This window comes from Bacillus rossius, chromosome 5 (genome assembly GCF_032445375.1).
Source record: "Bacillus rossius redtenbacheri isolate Brsri chromosome 5, Brsri_v3, whole genome shotgun sequence".
Classification (NCBI taxonomy): domain Eukaryota; kingdom Metazoa; phylum Arthropoda; class Insecta; order Phasmatodea; family Bacillidae; genus Bacillus; species Bacillus rossius.
This window is the reverse complement of record NC_086333.1, coordinates 56,716,785-56,732,522: the sequence shown is the minus strand read 5'-3', so window position 1 is coordinate 56,732,522 and position 15,738 is coordinate 56,716,785. Positions and strand designations below refer to the sequence as shown.

The 15,738-nt window shown below is 45.3% G+C and overlaps 1 protein-coding gene across 1 annotated transcript in view; it reads right to left on the bottom strand.

The window, feature by feature from the left end:
* The window catches only part of LOC134531824 (MFS-type transporter SLC18B1-like), a 52,857-nt gene that overhangs the window by 15,126 nt on the left and 21,993 nt on the right, over positions 1–15,738 (bottom strand). The window contains exons 4-7 of the mRNA XM_063367785.1: positions 14,165–14,312; positions 11,657–11,725; positions 8,626–8,743; positions 6,569–6,690 (exon numbers count right to left, since the gene is read on the bottom strand). Coding sequence (XP_063223855.1) covers positions 6,569–6,690; positions 8,626–8,743; positions 11,657–11,725; positions 14,165–14,312 — 457 coding nt within the window. The remainder of the gene's footprint in view (positions 1–6,568; positions 6,691–8,625; positions 8,744–11,656; positions 11,726–14,164; positions 14,313–15,738) is intronic.

Here is a 15,738-nt window from a genome sequence, read left to right as displayed (position 1 = left end):
GAAACTTTATAGTATTAACTGTTTAATGAGTTGTAATAAGAGGGGCAGTATTTCAATAAAATTTCTTGTCGAAAATCAGGTCCAAAGCAAGGCGTTAGAATTTTTTTCAATTATCTTTTTAACTTTTACTGGGGCCGTTTCATTATATAGTTTAAAATTTTGGTCTGCTAATCATATGATTCAATAGCAACGAAGCTGCTCCAGCAGTGAATTCTAGCGGCGGGTGCGGAAACTACTTGAGATTTAGCGTTCAGAAATGTAGATGAAAACACAGTTTGCGTGAGTGGAGTGTCGCATCGCTGGAAATTTCGAGTTTAGTGGACGCATGTGAGAGTGCATCGCCATCCCTTGTGAGAATTCTGAAGCGAAGCAAAGATGGCCGCGTCTATTACGATGCACTTTTAGTGGCTCTCTGAGCTGAGGCATTTACTAGGCTAGCCTTCGGATTCAGCGATGGTTTAGCAAATTTTAAAACAAATATTTAATAATTTGATTAGCTACGTAATGAAACGGCTCCAATAAAAGCAAAGGCCTGAAAAAATTAATAAACCCCGTCTTTTAACCGGATTTTCGACAAGGAATTATTTATTAAAATGCTGTTCTTTTTGTCACAATTCATTGAACAGTTAAAAATATAGTTTCCCTTTGGCTTTGTGAACCCTGGTTCGCGCCATCAGCCACAGATGGCAGCACCGTGGATACACATGTCCGTTCTTTGACTACCGTCGCATTCACGAAATTACTCCCACCAAATGCTGTATACCGAGAGCTAAGAAAAAGACTAACTTAAGATTAGCATGCAAATAATTAATACAAATAATAAAATAATAATTATTGGAGTGACATTATAAATACGGTTGGTAAAGTATAAATTCTATCAAACTAAAAAAAAATTAAATAAATACTCAGTATTCAAAATTAATATAAACACATGTATAAATTTAATGATAAAATATTGTTTAATAATAGAGATAAATATGAATTATAAAGTAAAAATTACGAAATATGATGTATATTAGTTCTAATTTAATAGTTTTAAATATTAATTATATAATAATGTAATAGTTTATAGTTTAAAATGCAAATAAATTAACATACGAGAAAAAGTATATAATAATACTTCAAAATACACTTGAAAATGTTTATGAACACAATTTATATCCCTAATATTCACAATAAGTAAATGTTTTTAATTATATGGATCAGTATTCAGTATCAATCAATAAAGTACTATATGATTTCAAACACAAATATAATTTTTACATGTATGTATCTTATTTTCCTTCATCCTGTCAATTTTTTTTTTGTGTTGCATGCTGCGAGCGCATCTTAAAAATTCACTCTCATCAATTTTTCTTTCCATAACGCGCCTAAAGAAGTATAAGTTCCCTCTCCTTGAAGGGAAGAGGGAAAGAGCAGCTCGCCAATGCCGTGACTGTGGAAGGGAAGTGGGGGGTGGTGGCCAACTGACCGTCCTCCTGAGGTGAGCCTCCAAGGCGGCCTGCATGAAGCCTGTATCAGGACTGAGGGATGGTTGAGTGGCTGGTTGGCAGTGGGGGGAGGTGGCCAACTGACCGTCCTCCTGAGGTGAGCCTCCAAGGCGGCCTGCAGGAAGCCTGTATCAGGACTGAGGGATGGTTGAGTGGCTGGTTGGCAGTGGGGGGGAGGTGGCCAACTGACCGTCCTCCTGAGGTGAGCCTCCAAGGTGGCCTGCAGGAAGCCTAAATCAGGACTGAGGGATGGTTGAGTGGCTGGTTGGCAGTGGGGGGAGGTGGCCAACTGACCGTCCTCCTGAGGCGAGGCTCCAAGGTGGCCTGCAGGAAGCCTGTATCAGGACTGAGGGATGGTTGAGTGGCAGGTTGGCAGTGGGGGGAGGTGGCCAACTGACCGTCCTCCTGAGGTGAGGCTCCAGGGTGGCCTGCAGGAAGCCTGTATCAGGACTGAGGGCTGGTTGGGTGGCTGGTTGGTGGTGAGGGGAGGTGGCCAACTGACCGTCCTCCTGAGGTGAGGCTCCAAGGTGGCCTGCAGGAAGCCTGTATCAGGACTGAGGGCTGGTTGGGTGGCTGGTTGGTGGTGAGGGGAGGTGGCCAACTGACCGTCCTCCTGAGGTGAGGCCCCAAGGTGGCCTGCAGGAAGCCTGTATCAGGACTGAGGGCTGGTTGGGTGGCTGGTTGGTGGTGAGGGGAGGTGGCCAACTGACCGTCCTCCTGAGGTGAGGCCCCAAGGTGGCCTGCAGGAAGCCTGTATCAGGACTGAGGGCTGGTTGGGTGGCTGATTGGTGGTGAGGGGAAATGGCCAACTGTCCGTCCTCCTGAGGTGAGGCACCAAGGTGGCCTGCAGGAAGCCTGTATCAGGACTGAGGGCTGGTTGGGTGGCTGGTTGGTGGTGAGGGGAGGTGGCCAACTGACCGTCCTCCTGAGGTGAGGCTCCAAGGTGGCCTGCAGGAAGCCTGTATCAGGACTGAGGGATGGTTGAGTGGCTGGTTGGCAGTGGGGGGAGGTGGCCAACTGTCCGTCCTCCTGAGGTGAGGCCCCAAGGTGGCCTGCAGGAAGCCTGTATCAGGACTGAGGGCTGGTTGGGTGGCTGGTTGGTGGTGAGGGGAGGTGGCCAACTGACCGTCCTCCTGAGGTGAGGCCCCAAGGTGGCCTGCAGGAAGCCTGTATCAGGACTGAGGGCTGGTTGGGTGGCTGGTTGGTGGTGAGGGGAGGTGGCCAACTGACAGTCCACCTGAGGTGAGGCCCCAAGGTGGCCTGCAGGAAGCCTGTATCAGGACTGAGGGATGGTTGAGTGGCTGGTTGGCAGTGGGGGGAGGTGGCCAACTGTCCGTCCTCCTGAGGTGAGGCCCCAAGGTGGCCTGCAGGAAGCCTGTATCAGGACTGAGGGCTGGTTGGGTGTTTGGTTGGTGGTGAGGGGAGGTGGCCAACTGACCGTCCTCCTGAGGTGAGGCCCCAAGGTGGCCTGCAGGAAGCCTGTATCAGGACTGAGGGCTGGTTGGGTGGCTGGTTGGTGGTGAGGGGAGGTGGCCAACTGACCGTCCTCCTGAGGTGCGGCTCCAAGGTGGCCTGCAGGAAGCCGGTATCGGGACTGAGGGATGGTTGGGAGGCTGGTTGGTGGTGAGGGGAGGTGGCGAACTGTCCGTCCTCCTGAGGTGAGGCTCCAAGGTGGCCTGCAGGAAGCCTGTATCAGGACTGAGGGCTGGTTGGGTGGCTGGTTGGTGGTGAGGGGAGGTGGCCAACTGACCGTCCTTCTGAGGTGAGGCTCCAAGGTGGCCTGCAGGAAGCCTGTATCAGGACTGAGGGATGGTTGAGTGGCTGGTTGGCAGTGGGGGGAGGTGGCCAACTGTCCGTCCTCCTGAGGTGAGGCTCCAAGGTGGCCTGCAGGAAGCCTGTATCAGGACTGAGGGCTGGTTGGGTGGCTGGTTGGCAGGGGGGGGAGGTGGCCAACTGACCGTCCTCCTGAGGTGAGCCTCCAAGGCGGCCTGCAGGAAGCCTGTATCAGGACTGAGGGATGGTTGAGTGGCTGGTTGGCAGTGGGGGGAGGTGGCCAACTGTCCGTCCTCCTGAGGTGAGGCTCCAAGGTGGCCTGCAGGAAGCCTGTATCAGGACTGAGGGCTGGTTGGGTGGCTGGTTGGTGGTGAGGGGAGGTGGCCAACTGACCGTCCTCCTGAAGTGAGGCCCCAAGGTGGCCTGCAGGAAGCCTGTATCAGGACTGAGGGCTGGTTGGGTGGCTGGTTGGTGGTGAGGGGAGGTGGCCAACTGTCCGTCCTCCTGAGGTGAGGCTCCAAGGTGGCCTGCAGGAAGCCTGTATCAGGACTGAGGGATGGTTGAGTGGCTGGTTGGCAGTGGGGGGAGGTGGCGAACTGTCCGTCCTCCTGAGGTGAGGCTCCAAGGTGGCCTGCAGGAAGCCTGTATCAGGACTGAGGGCTGGTTGGGTGGCTGGTTGGTGGTGAGGGGAGGTGGCCAACTGACCGTCCTCCTGAGGTGAGGCCCCAAGGTGGCCTGCAGGAAGCCTGTATCAGGACTGAGGGCTGGTTGGGTGGCTGGTTGGTGGTGAGGGGAGGTGGCCAACTGACCGTCCTCCTGAGGTGAGGCTCCAAGGTGGCCTGCAGGAAGCCTGTATCAGGACTGAGGGATGGTTGGGAGGCTGGTTGGCAGTGGGGGGAGGTGGCCAACTGACCGTCCTCCTGAGGTGAGGCTCCAAGGTGGCCTGCAGGAAGCCTGTATCAGGACTGAGGGCTGGTTGGGTGGCTGGTTGGGGGTGAGGGGAGGTGGCCAACTGACCGTCCTCCTGAGGTGAGACTCCAAGGTGGCCTGCAGGAAGCCTGTATCAGGACTGAGGGCTGTTTGGGTGGCTGGTTGGTGGTGAGGGGAGGTGGCCAACTGACCGTCCTCCTGAGGTGAGGCTCCAAGGTGGCCTGCAGGAAGCCTGTATCAGGACTGAGGGATGGTTGGGAGGCTGGTTGGCAGTGGGGGGAGGTGGCCAACTGACCGTCCTCCTGAGGTGAGGCTCCAAGGTGGCCTGCAGGAAGCCTGTATCAGGACTGAGGGATGGTTGAGTGGCTGGTTGGCAGTGGGGGGAGGTGGCCAACTGACCGTCCTCCTGAGGTGAGGCTCCAAGGTGGCCTGCAGGAAGCCTGTATCAGGACTGAGGGATGGTTGAGTGGCTGGTTGGCAGTGGGGGGAGGTGGCCAACTGACCGTCCTCCTGAGGTGAGGCTCCAAGGTGGCCTGCAGGAAGCCTGTATCAGGACTGAGGGATGGTTGAGTGGCTGGTTGGCAGTGGGGGGAGGTGGCCAACTGACCGTCCTCCTGAGGTGAGGCTCCAAGGTGGCCTGCAGGAAGCCTGTATCAGGACTGAGGGCTGGTTGGGTGGCTGGTTGGTGGTGAGGGGAGGTGGCCAACTGACCGTCCACCTGAGGTGAGGCTCCAAGGTGGCCTGCAGGAAGCCTGTATCAGGACTGAGGGATGGTTGGGAGGCTGGTTGGTGGTGAGGGGAGGTGGCCAACTGACCGTCCTCCTGAGGTGAGGCTCCAAGGTGGCCTGCAGGAAGCCTGTATCAGGACTGAGGGATGGTTGGGAGGCTGGTTGGTGGTGAGGGGAGGTGGCCAACTGACCGTCCTCCTGAGGTGAGGCTCCAAGGTGGCCTGCAGGAAGCCTGTTTCAGGACTGAGGGATGGTTGGGAGGCTGGTTGGTGGTGAGGGGAGGTGGCCAACTGACCGTCCTCCTGAGGTGAGGCTCCAAGGTGGCCTGCAGGAAGCCGGTATCGGGACTGAGGGATGGTTGGGAGGCTGGTTGGTGGTGAGGGGAGGTGGCCAACTGACCGTCCTCCTGAGGTGAGGCTCCAAGGTGGCCTGCAGGAAGCCGGTATCGGGACTGAGGGATGGTTGGGAGGCTGGTTGGTGGTGAGGGGAGGTGGCCAACTGACCGTCCTCCTGAGGTGCGGCTCCAAGGTGGCCTGCAGGAAGCCGGTATCGGGACTGAGGGATGGTTGGGAGGCTGGTTGGTGGTGAGGGGAGGTGGCCAACTGACCGTCTTCCTGAGGTGAGGCTCCAAGGTGGCCTGCAGGAAGCCGGTATCGGGACTGAGGGATGGTTGGGAGGCTGGTTGGTGGTGAGGGGAGGTGGCCAACTGACCGTCCTCCTGAGGTGCGGCTCCAAGGTGGCCTGCAGGAAGCCGGTATCGGGACTGAGGGATGGTTGGGAGGCTGGTTGGTGGTGAGGGGAGGTGGCCAACTGACCGTCCTCCTGAGGTGAGGCTCCAGGGTGGCCTGCAGGAAGCCTGTATCAGGACTGAGGGATGGTTGGGAGGCTGGTTGGTGGTGAGGGGAGGTGGCCAACTGACCGTCCTCCTGAGGTGAGGCTCCAGGGTGGCCTGCAGGAAGCCTGTATCAGGACTGAGGGATGGTTGGGAGGCTGGTTGGTGGTGAGGGGAGGTGGCCAACTGTCCGTCCTCCTGAGGTGAGGCTCCAGGGTGGCCTCTAGGAAGCCTGTATCAGGACTGAGGGATGGTTGGGAGGCTGGTTGGTGGTGAGGGGAGGTGGCCAACTGACCGTCCTCCTGAGGTGAGGCTCCAGGGTGGCCTGCAGGAAGCCTGTATCAGGACTGAGGGATGGTTGGGAGGCTGGTTGGTGGTGAGGGGAGGTGGCCAACTGACCGTCCTCCTGAGGTGAGGCTCCAGGGTGGCCTGCAGGAAGCCTGTATCAGGACTGAGGGATGGTTGGGAGGCTGGTTGGTGGTGAGGGGAGGTGGCCAACTGACCGTCCTCCTGAGGTGAGGCTCCAGGGTGGCCTGCAGGAAGCCTGTATCAGGACTGAGGGATGGTTGGGAGGCTGGTTGGTGGTGAGGGGAGGTGGCCAACTGACCGTCCTCCTGAGGTGAGGCTCCAGGGTGGCCTGCAGGAAGCCTGTATCAGGACTGAGGGATGGTTGGGAGGCTGGTTGGTGGTGAGGGGAGGTGGCCAACTGACCATCCTCCTGAGGTGAGGCTCCAAGGTGGCCTGCAGGAAGCCTGTATCAGGAATGAGGGATGGTTGGGAGGCTGGTTGGTGGTGGGGGGAGGTGGCCAACTGACCGTCCTCCTGAGGTGAGGCTCCAAGGTGGCCTGCAGGAAGCCGATGCTCGTGGACGTGACGATGATGCTGGCGGCGGCCAGCAGCACTCCCGGGATCCTCAGCACCTGCAGAAGGCTGGAGGCTGCGTGAACAGACATCGACACGCGCATGCAGTTGGCTGTCATTCATGAAATAAATTACAGATGTTCGTCAGTTTGTACACTTTCTTAAAAATACGGGATTCGTATTCTTAACCCGCTCGTTTATGCCTTGTGTTGTCCCAGCACCTCCAAATTGTTAAAAGTTCTTTGCAAACTGTCCCCTTAATAACTTTCCAGGTTTGACAATATAAAGTCCCATTATCTTTCCTATGGTAAAAAAATTATGCTTAAAAGAAGTATTAAATAAAATATAAATTTAGGCTCCAATTTGTTTAAAATAAATGATCAATATTGCATCTAAACACGTTTTTTCATAAATGCAAACCATAGCCATATGTCGTGCAAAGTTACACTATGTTTCTCGTGGTATTACGAACTATTTATTTGCAAATGGTTATCAAAGACAATGGAATCATAATTCGTCTTCTTATGAAGCCATCATTTTTTTCTATTTGATAACATAAGTGTCAAGTTGAGCCTATTTAGAAACTTACACATACGACTGTTGTTACCATGTTGGTAACTGCTTAAACCGTGTGTTATTACTTACTAGTCACTATATCTAATTGTTCTATATTTAATTAATTTCTTTTTATATTTAATTAATTTTCTTTTCTTTTTGGTACTTAATTGGTAAATTTAATTCCTTGAACTATTCTGAAATTGCACTGTCGAGCTAGCAAGTGTTAAGTTGGTACACTATACTGCACGCTTTCGGTAATGTTCGGGCCGAGCCGAAGATTTCCGAGTGGAATGCTCCGAGTGAAGGCCGCGAGGTGCGAGGACAGCTCGATGTGACGCCGGAGTGGAGGGACCGCAAGGGACGAGTGCCTGCGCTGAACGAGCGTGGAGGTTTGGCCGGCCGGGGCGCGTTGGAGAGACGCGAGGCGATGGACATCGCTGGTGCCCCGGGGTGGTCAAGTGCCGCGGCAGCGGCGGACTTGCTGCGACTCTGAAAGTAAGACTAGAGACCCTTATTTATTTTCTGGTGATGGTTTGCCTGGACGGAAGGTGGAGAAAAAAAAAATCACAATTTGACTTATTGCTACGTGAAACGATCGTGACGTGACGTGACGATCTAATCATGTGCTAACGTGATTAATACTATCAACAACTTATAATTACTTCTGAATAAACGTGCTTGATATAGCTCGATATATTAGTGCAAAAACAATATGGAAAATACCGTTTGGTAAAAATGGCCATGTAGACTTTTTGTTAGAATTTTCATAATAATAGTTTCTCTTTTTAGTAAATCCAAGCGCATGGTGCTGTTGCTATTATATACCCTGTATGACTTATTAATTTTTCATGTCAGTGCTAAATGTATGTCATCGTTGTACGGCGTCATCACTCGCGGTGATAGTATAGCATTAAATTCATACACCGTACTTCTGTGTGCGCCTTACTTTACGTAGAGAGACCCATCGAACCCCCTTCAATTTGTTTCTTATAGAATTTTTTTTTGAATCCCATACACACAAGACGGGGAAAGGGAACATATAAGTAATTTTGCTCCTTTTTTTTTTTACTTCCCTGCGGCGGTGTGTGTGGGAAGTTTTTTTTGTAGACTCCGGTAGCGATCAAGGTCATTTAAGATTGCTGAAGGCTGGGGTTAGACTGTATACATTTGGTATTCAAGCACACCAGAGCTTTAGCTCAAATCATCAAACGTACAACGGAATTTAAATTTTTTGTTTACTAGACACGAAGTGTCGAAAATTTTTCCACATTAACATTATGACGTGAAAAATTGTTAGAATATTTTTATTTTATTTTTAAACTACGATAATTTGCCAACTGGTCGTGCCGGGACACGTGTTAATAAAAATTTACATTGGCGATGAAGTTTCATTCAGTGGCAAAATCAGGGAGGCACACGCGGGTGCCGAGAACCCGAGGAGAAGCCGACTCACTTCCTTGGTGGGCGATCTCGTCCGCCTGGTCGTGCGAGGGCAGCACGAAGGCCGTCATCACCGCGGACAGGAACAGGATCGAGCCCATGATGGCGAACGGCGTGGTGTAACCGCCGAGCTGGAAGCAAAACGGCCCGCCGAGAATGAAACGAGTGAACAAACTTCGTTGTTATCCCTACTAATATTATAAATTGTGAATGTAAGTTTGTTTGTTACGCTTTCACGCGAAAAAATACTTAACCGATCATCATGAAACTTTGTACACATTTTCTTGGAGGCATTAGAAGTAACAAAGGATACTTTTTATTGAAAAAAAAATAATATTTTTTTACGAAAGATAAAAAAACCCTACTATATAATGTTATAAATGTGAATGTAAGTTTGTTTGTTACGCTTTCACGTGAAAAACTACTTAACCGATCATCATGAAACTTTGTTCACATTTTCTTGGAGGTATACTTTTTATTTTTAAAAAATAATTTTTTTTACGAAAGATAAAAAAAATGTTTGTCAAAAAATCTCAAAAATCTAGCTACTTTAACGCCATCTAGCATTCCAGTTATGAAGTTCCAACCCTGAGTACCTACTGTAATACCGTTGCACTGTATTATCGACGGTCAAAATTCGAAATACAAGATTATTCATTTTTGTTACAGAGAAATATATTTTATTGATTCATTTCTATTGTAATGATCTCTGATACTTATTTAATGGATTCAATGCGAGCGAAGCCGCGGGTAAAAGCTAGTATACAAGTGTGGTTGGAACATTCGCCTTCCACCAAGGTGACCGGGGTTCGATTACCCGGCTGGTTTCAGACACGCTTTTTCGTAAGTAGGAAACGGTGGCCGCGGTCAGTGGGTTTTCTCTGGGTACTCCCTTTTCCCCCACCAATTCATTCCGTAGCTGCTCCACACCCCATCTCATCTCCCCTCACGCATTCTCCCCCGGGTAGGGCAGCCGGCTCCTGTGAGTGTCAGCCCCGATCCATCCATGCAGACCCTGCCTCAGGCGGGAAACTACATGTAGATATATATATATATTTAATATGTATATAAAAGGAAGGCTATTCATAAACTAAGCTCCATTTGGTCATTAAAAAAAAATGAACTTGCGAGACAGTTTTAGTTACTACAGAACTACTTTACATTTTCACGTCAGTTCCAAGCACTTTCCGCAACGCTGCACCAGTTTTTTTTTAAACTCTCTGAAATTTAAGTTTGTCGCCTGGAAGTTAAAACAGTTGACAATCGTAATTTTGTAATTTTTTTCTGAAATTGTATACCCACGTTTAACATTTAACCAACCAAAATGACGCCAAACGGCGGCTATCTTTTTTTAGAACTCGAATACGGAGATTGCTTAAATGTTTTCCGGAGATGTTTACTAAGCGCCTGTACTTAGGCTACACGCATTGCGTATTCGAAGTCCATGATGCCTATGGCCAAGGCGTCCTTTCCATTTTCAAGCGGCGAGATTTTGTGCAAAGGGGGTCAAAGAAACTGGTGCAGCGTTATGAAAAGTGTTTGGAACAGAATGGCCATTATGTGAAAATGTGAAGTAATTATGTAGTAAACTAAAACTGTGAATTTTTTCTCACCAGTATACTTTTTAATGACCAAACGGAGCGTACTTAACGAATAGCCTTCGTATGCATAAATCAATATATTATAAATATATAAAAATGGATTAAATTAAAAAAAACTTAAAAAAGGGCAGAAGTGAACAGATACGAACCAAAATAAGTCATCTTGGTTGGATAAGTTTTTTCTTCCATAACAATTCTACGTCGTTGGATTTTCAGAACTTGGATTGTTAAACCACAATTAAGAAAATTGTGACCGGCTGATATACATAGTTTTCCATTAAATTTATGACAAAAATTAATTTTGAATGGTCGTGTAGTTGAATATAGGCAGGAGTTGTAATAAAACAATAATAAATAAATGTTACGTGAAAATGAGCCGTAAGTTTCAGATTTGGAAACATATTTGCCCCGGAACCCCCAACCCCCCCAAAAAAAAATTGGTTGCCCTAAAGAATTTTGTACCTGCTTAGATATACACACACATACACATATATACACACACATCGGTGCTCGAAATATGCAGAGAAAACATTGAAAATATAATTGTGTACTTCCACTTTCCTAATGACCGATTCAAAACGGTTTTTATCTATTTTACAATTTGTTTTAGTTAACGTTGGTCCCTTTAATTTACAGCACGATTCATCGTTGTAAGTTAAGAACCAGTTTGTAAAAGTATTTTCCAATCACAAGAAATAGAAATAAGTTTATTAACATCATCCTGGATTCAACAGGTTAAGGGCACATAAGTAAGGTTACGTACATTAGTATTATATTTATTTTTATAATTAAATGCTTATTTTATGACTTTTCTGCTGCACCTAACATTTCGACACCCTTATACGTCCAGATAACCAGTACCGATTATACCGTGAATGCCAAAAAGTGGCCTACCCATCAGGCGCGACTTGTATAGGTACCGGATATTTTATATTTTACTACAGGCAACAAAAAATAATAAAATGTTACTTTAAATAGTTGTGCACTTGCATAAGAATACATTTTTTAAAAAGTTTTATGCTCTTAGGGCTATTTAAGAAACACCTTGTTCAGTTGAGTGATGGGTAATGAAATTTAAAATGACTCAAATCACACATTTTATTAAATATTATAAATATTTAACGTATTTCTTTGGTGAACGTTTATTCAAGTCTATTGTACTTATTGGTCTAGTACATGAGTGATGCTACAGGATAGGTGAAATTTAAACAAATATGTAAATAAATAAACGAATTCTTGGTGGACGGCTGTGGCTATCGAATCTCTCTAGACAAACTCGAACCTCATTAAGTAAGCTGAGTTTTTTTATTCATTGGAACGTACAGAGTACGTACAGAGAGCTACAAAATACATTGGTAAATGGTGACTTGAAAGGATGGGGATGTGAGAAATATTTATACCCACAATGAGAGTATGAGGTGTATAGATAACAGCTATGAGTACCTCATACAGCGCTCCTCCTACAGTCGGACCGACTATGAGTCCAAGCCCGAAAAACGTCTCCAAAGAAGCCTGAAACACATGACCATATACCAGCGGGAACAAGACATAAACTATCAGTATAACGAGTACACACATATTCTTTAAAATAATTATGTTTATCAAATTTTGCAGCTGTTTCGTGTAATTGTTTCACAAAAATCACGCATTCATCTACTTGTGTTAAATATTTAAAAAATAAATAATATTCTCAAACTTATCTAAGAAAATTAATTTAAATGGTCAATGCGTATCATTCAAAGCTGCAGAATATTCTTATTCAAGAAGTTATGTGTTACGCGTTATTTTTCTTTCTTTGTACGAAAAAAAGTCAGCTCAAAATTATATTTTTTGAGAGATTATGTGGTAATTTTACAATTCTAAAAAAAAAGACCACGAAAATGTTTGGAGGTGTATACTATAACTGATTCAGTAACATGTAACATATGAAATGTCTCAAAACATACATAACACACAAACATACTTTACATAGTTTTAATTTTTGCTCCACACGTCCAGTGTATAGTAGTCAAGTGATTATCTGAAGTTCTGAAGTTTAAGACTGCAAATTCGACCGAAAAGTGGGAGACTAATCATTAAACATTGACGTCGAAATAATCTACAAGTGAAGCAATTCAATCGGTGGCTGCAAATGCATGCGAAATCTTATTAAATATAATTTACATTAATGTTATGTACAATTATCTAAGCAAGATAAATTATAATCATATTTAATTGAAAACTAGGTTGTTGAATTTACATCCATAGTATGGACTTACTATTTATTTTTATTTGCATATTCCTATTTTCTGTACATATGTCATAAAACTACGTAGGTACCATTTTGTAAATTCTGTGACATACAAAGCAAGCGTGGAAATTGAGTGGCCAGTGTGCTTAGCAGCTAAATTGTCTTATGAATACGGCACTCTGCTGTATCATTATCTGAATATTATACTCACGCCAGAAAATTTACTTCAAATTCATGAAAAGTTCATTGATTTGGACGTGAATATATTATTCATTGGCGATTCAAGATACGGGAAATCACTGAGTGATGGAAATTGCTGTCTGATAACATACGAAAATAATTTATTTATGCATTCACTTCTCGCAAACACAGATCACGCACACGGTATCCGTAGTTCATGAACTTTACTCTGGTGGGTTTGATCAAAGTTCAACAAGTTATCTTTTTAAATAATTGAAAACATATATCAAGCTAAGTTCTTGTGGTTTATAGGTTACAGTAGCTACGTTACAACTTACTGAGGAATTCAAGCGTGTAGTTTTTAGTATGTAAGTATACAAGTTTAATGCAGAATTTATAAACTACGCAAGGAACATAACGATTTAACACGCAAGCAACGTAAGGTGATCACAGTCGTTTAAAAGCACGTGTCTCCAGATGTCATTGACAAACACAGGTGAAAACAAAAGTCTACCCCGGATGTCTTTTGATAATTCAAATTTTTCATGAAAAATAAATAAATTTTCAATAATTCGATTTAAAATGGTTAATTTATTTCACTGTGTGAAAGTTTAACAAGTGTAAACATGATGCATATGATAAAAAGAAACAGTGGGCCTTTATGCACTAAACGTCTGAGTATTTAACAGTTTTCAGAACACTTCTCTTCAAATATGGCCGTCGGAAACGCAAGCCAAACCGCATGAAAGTTGGAAGTTAACAATACTTACGTTGCGTAGTTCATGAACCGAAAGTTAACAATAATTGCGTCTCGCCTATAAAATGTGATTGCTGAACATTTTGCGTTCTGCTACAGGCTGTCCGGTATTATGGTATCCAGTGTGTTCGAACGAGCTGTCTTGTCTTGCCCGAGGTACGTTCCCGGACCACGGTGGTTCCAAATCCCAAAATGGCTGGCCAAAAATCGAAAAAAATGAAATTTAAACTTAAGAAATTCTAACTTTGGACCGGGTAGAGTGGTATTTCTGGCGTCCCTTCCAAGGGAAATAATAATAAAAAAATTAACCAAATTTCGTAGCGATTGATTAAAGTTTGTAGGAAATGGTAAACGGTTTTTTTAGGCCGCCATCTTGATTTTATAAAATTGGATCTCAGATTCGTTTTCAGCGACCTCAGAAACCCCCCGAGTACCAACTTTCTTAGCGATCGGCAGAGACCTGCAAAATTTCCCGGATTCATTCGGTGATGGGCTAGAATTCAAACACATATACTTCTTAGATAATTTTGCTATTGGCTTACCGTTCGTCTGGACGAATCTCAACCAGTTATAAACCCTCGACCGAAGAAGGATTCTAATCACAGACAAAACCAGCTGGGACGACTTACAAGTCGGCGGCCCATGAACTTGCGTTATTCGCCCCGAGTGTACATGGGGTGTGTGCAGTCTATCCCGAAGGCCATCGAAACCGCGAATTTTGCAGGTCTCTAGCGGTTGGGATTCGGAGCCACCTCGCGCAGCTCCGCGGGAGGCCTCCACTCACGAACGTGGTCGCCACGTTGTCCGGGAACTCCTTGGCTATCATGGCGAAGCTGGCGGTGAGGAAGGCCGCGTTGCCCATGGCCTCTACGATCCTGATGAGGAAGGACAGCGCTATGAAGGGGTAGTGCTCGTTCACCCTGTCCAGCAACCTGCGGGGGAGAACAGACAGCGGCGGTGTGGGATCACCTCTCCCTTTTCGCTAGGAGCACGATACATCGATATATATATATATGTGACAACATCGATACTTTCGAATAGATATTTTCAATAATGTTTAGAGCCACGGAATTTTCGCGCGTTCATTTAGTCGCAAGCTAGAATGCAAACCTCCACACTGTCGCGCTGTGTTCATGATTGGACCGCAGTTATCTGGACACGCCCCCTCTACGACCGTGAGCCAACGATGTCCAGCTAGGAGAGAAGTAAGCGAATCAGGTAGTGCCAAATAACAAGGATAAAAATGTTCTCGCTAGGAAATCAACCAATGGGAAAGTTAACATGGGTCGAGCATACCTATAACTTTGAATTCTATCCTGAGGCCAGAGGAATCCGCGAAATTCCGGGACTCTAATAATGTTATTCTGTCCCAATAATATCGAACTGATATAAAATAATATTTTCACCATACAATATATATATAATCACATGTTGATTGTACACCATTACTAGTAGTATAAGTACTCCATAATAAGACCCGATAATGACATATTAACTCAAGTCTCAAGAGCATCTTTTAAGAATTTTTGTTTACTTTTTTTTTACCTTTCATTGCTATAACTATTTGGTAAATTTTGGCAGGTAAAAACCAACTTGGCTTTTGCAAGAATGGGTTAAATATTTATTTTTTTAGGTATTTTCATTTTAAATGTTCAGATATGCCAAGAACTAAATGTTAATCTACTGATACATTAATTTTAATTTCATAATAAGCAAATCAAGGGCAAAAGTTTGGATTTTAGAATCCGTGATTTATCGATATCATCCTGAAGATATATCGAAAGACCGATATATAGATATGAGTAAAAATTTCGCCGTTCATACTCCGGGCACTCTTTCTTATAAGCGATAGAGAGACCAGTGTTGCCAACAACATTCTGTGAATTTCCCGCATTTAAAATGTAAAATTTCCTTACCGACTCCAAAATTTCCGTACATTCACACCTTAAGTTGGACACATTACACGAACTGTCAATGTACATGAAAATTGTTATCTCTGCTATATTTTTTGCAAGCTTACTTCACTTATTAAAATTTAAGTTAATAATAATTGTTTTAGTGGCAATATTTCCACGATTAAAACTAAGCAAGAAGATCAAGTGCCTGTAAAACTGTCTTAACAGAAAACGAAAATGTAAAGAAGTGGCTAAAATAAAACAAACCGTGTGAACCAACTAAAGAAATTTTTATTTATTTCATTAATACTGCCAAACTGATAGTTACAAGATGATACACACTTCCCATTGAAGGTGTTCACCAATCACTCATTATAATTGTAAACGACATTTTTTTTTAAATTTTTTTTTAACAGAGCAACAGATGGAAGGGAGGAAACAACACTTGAGAGAAATGACAGAA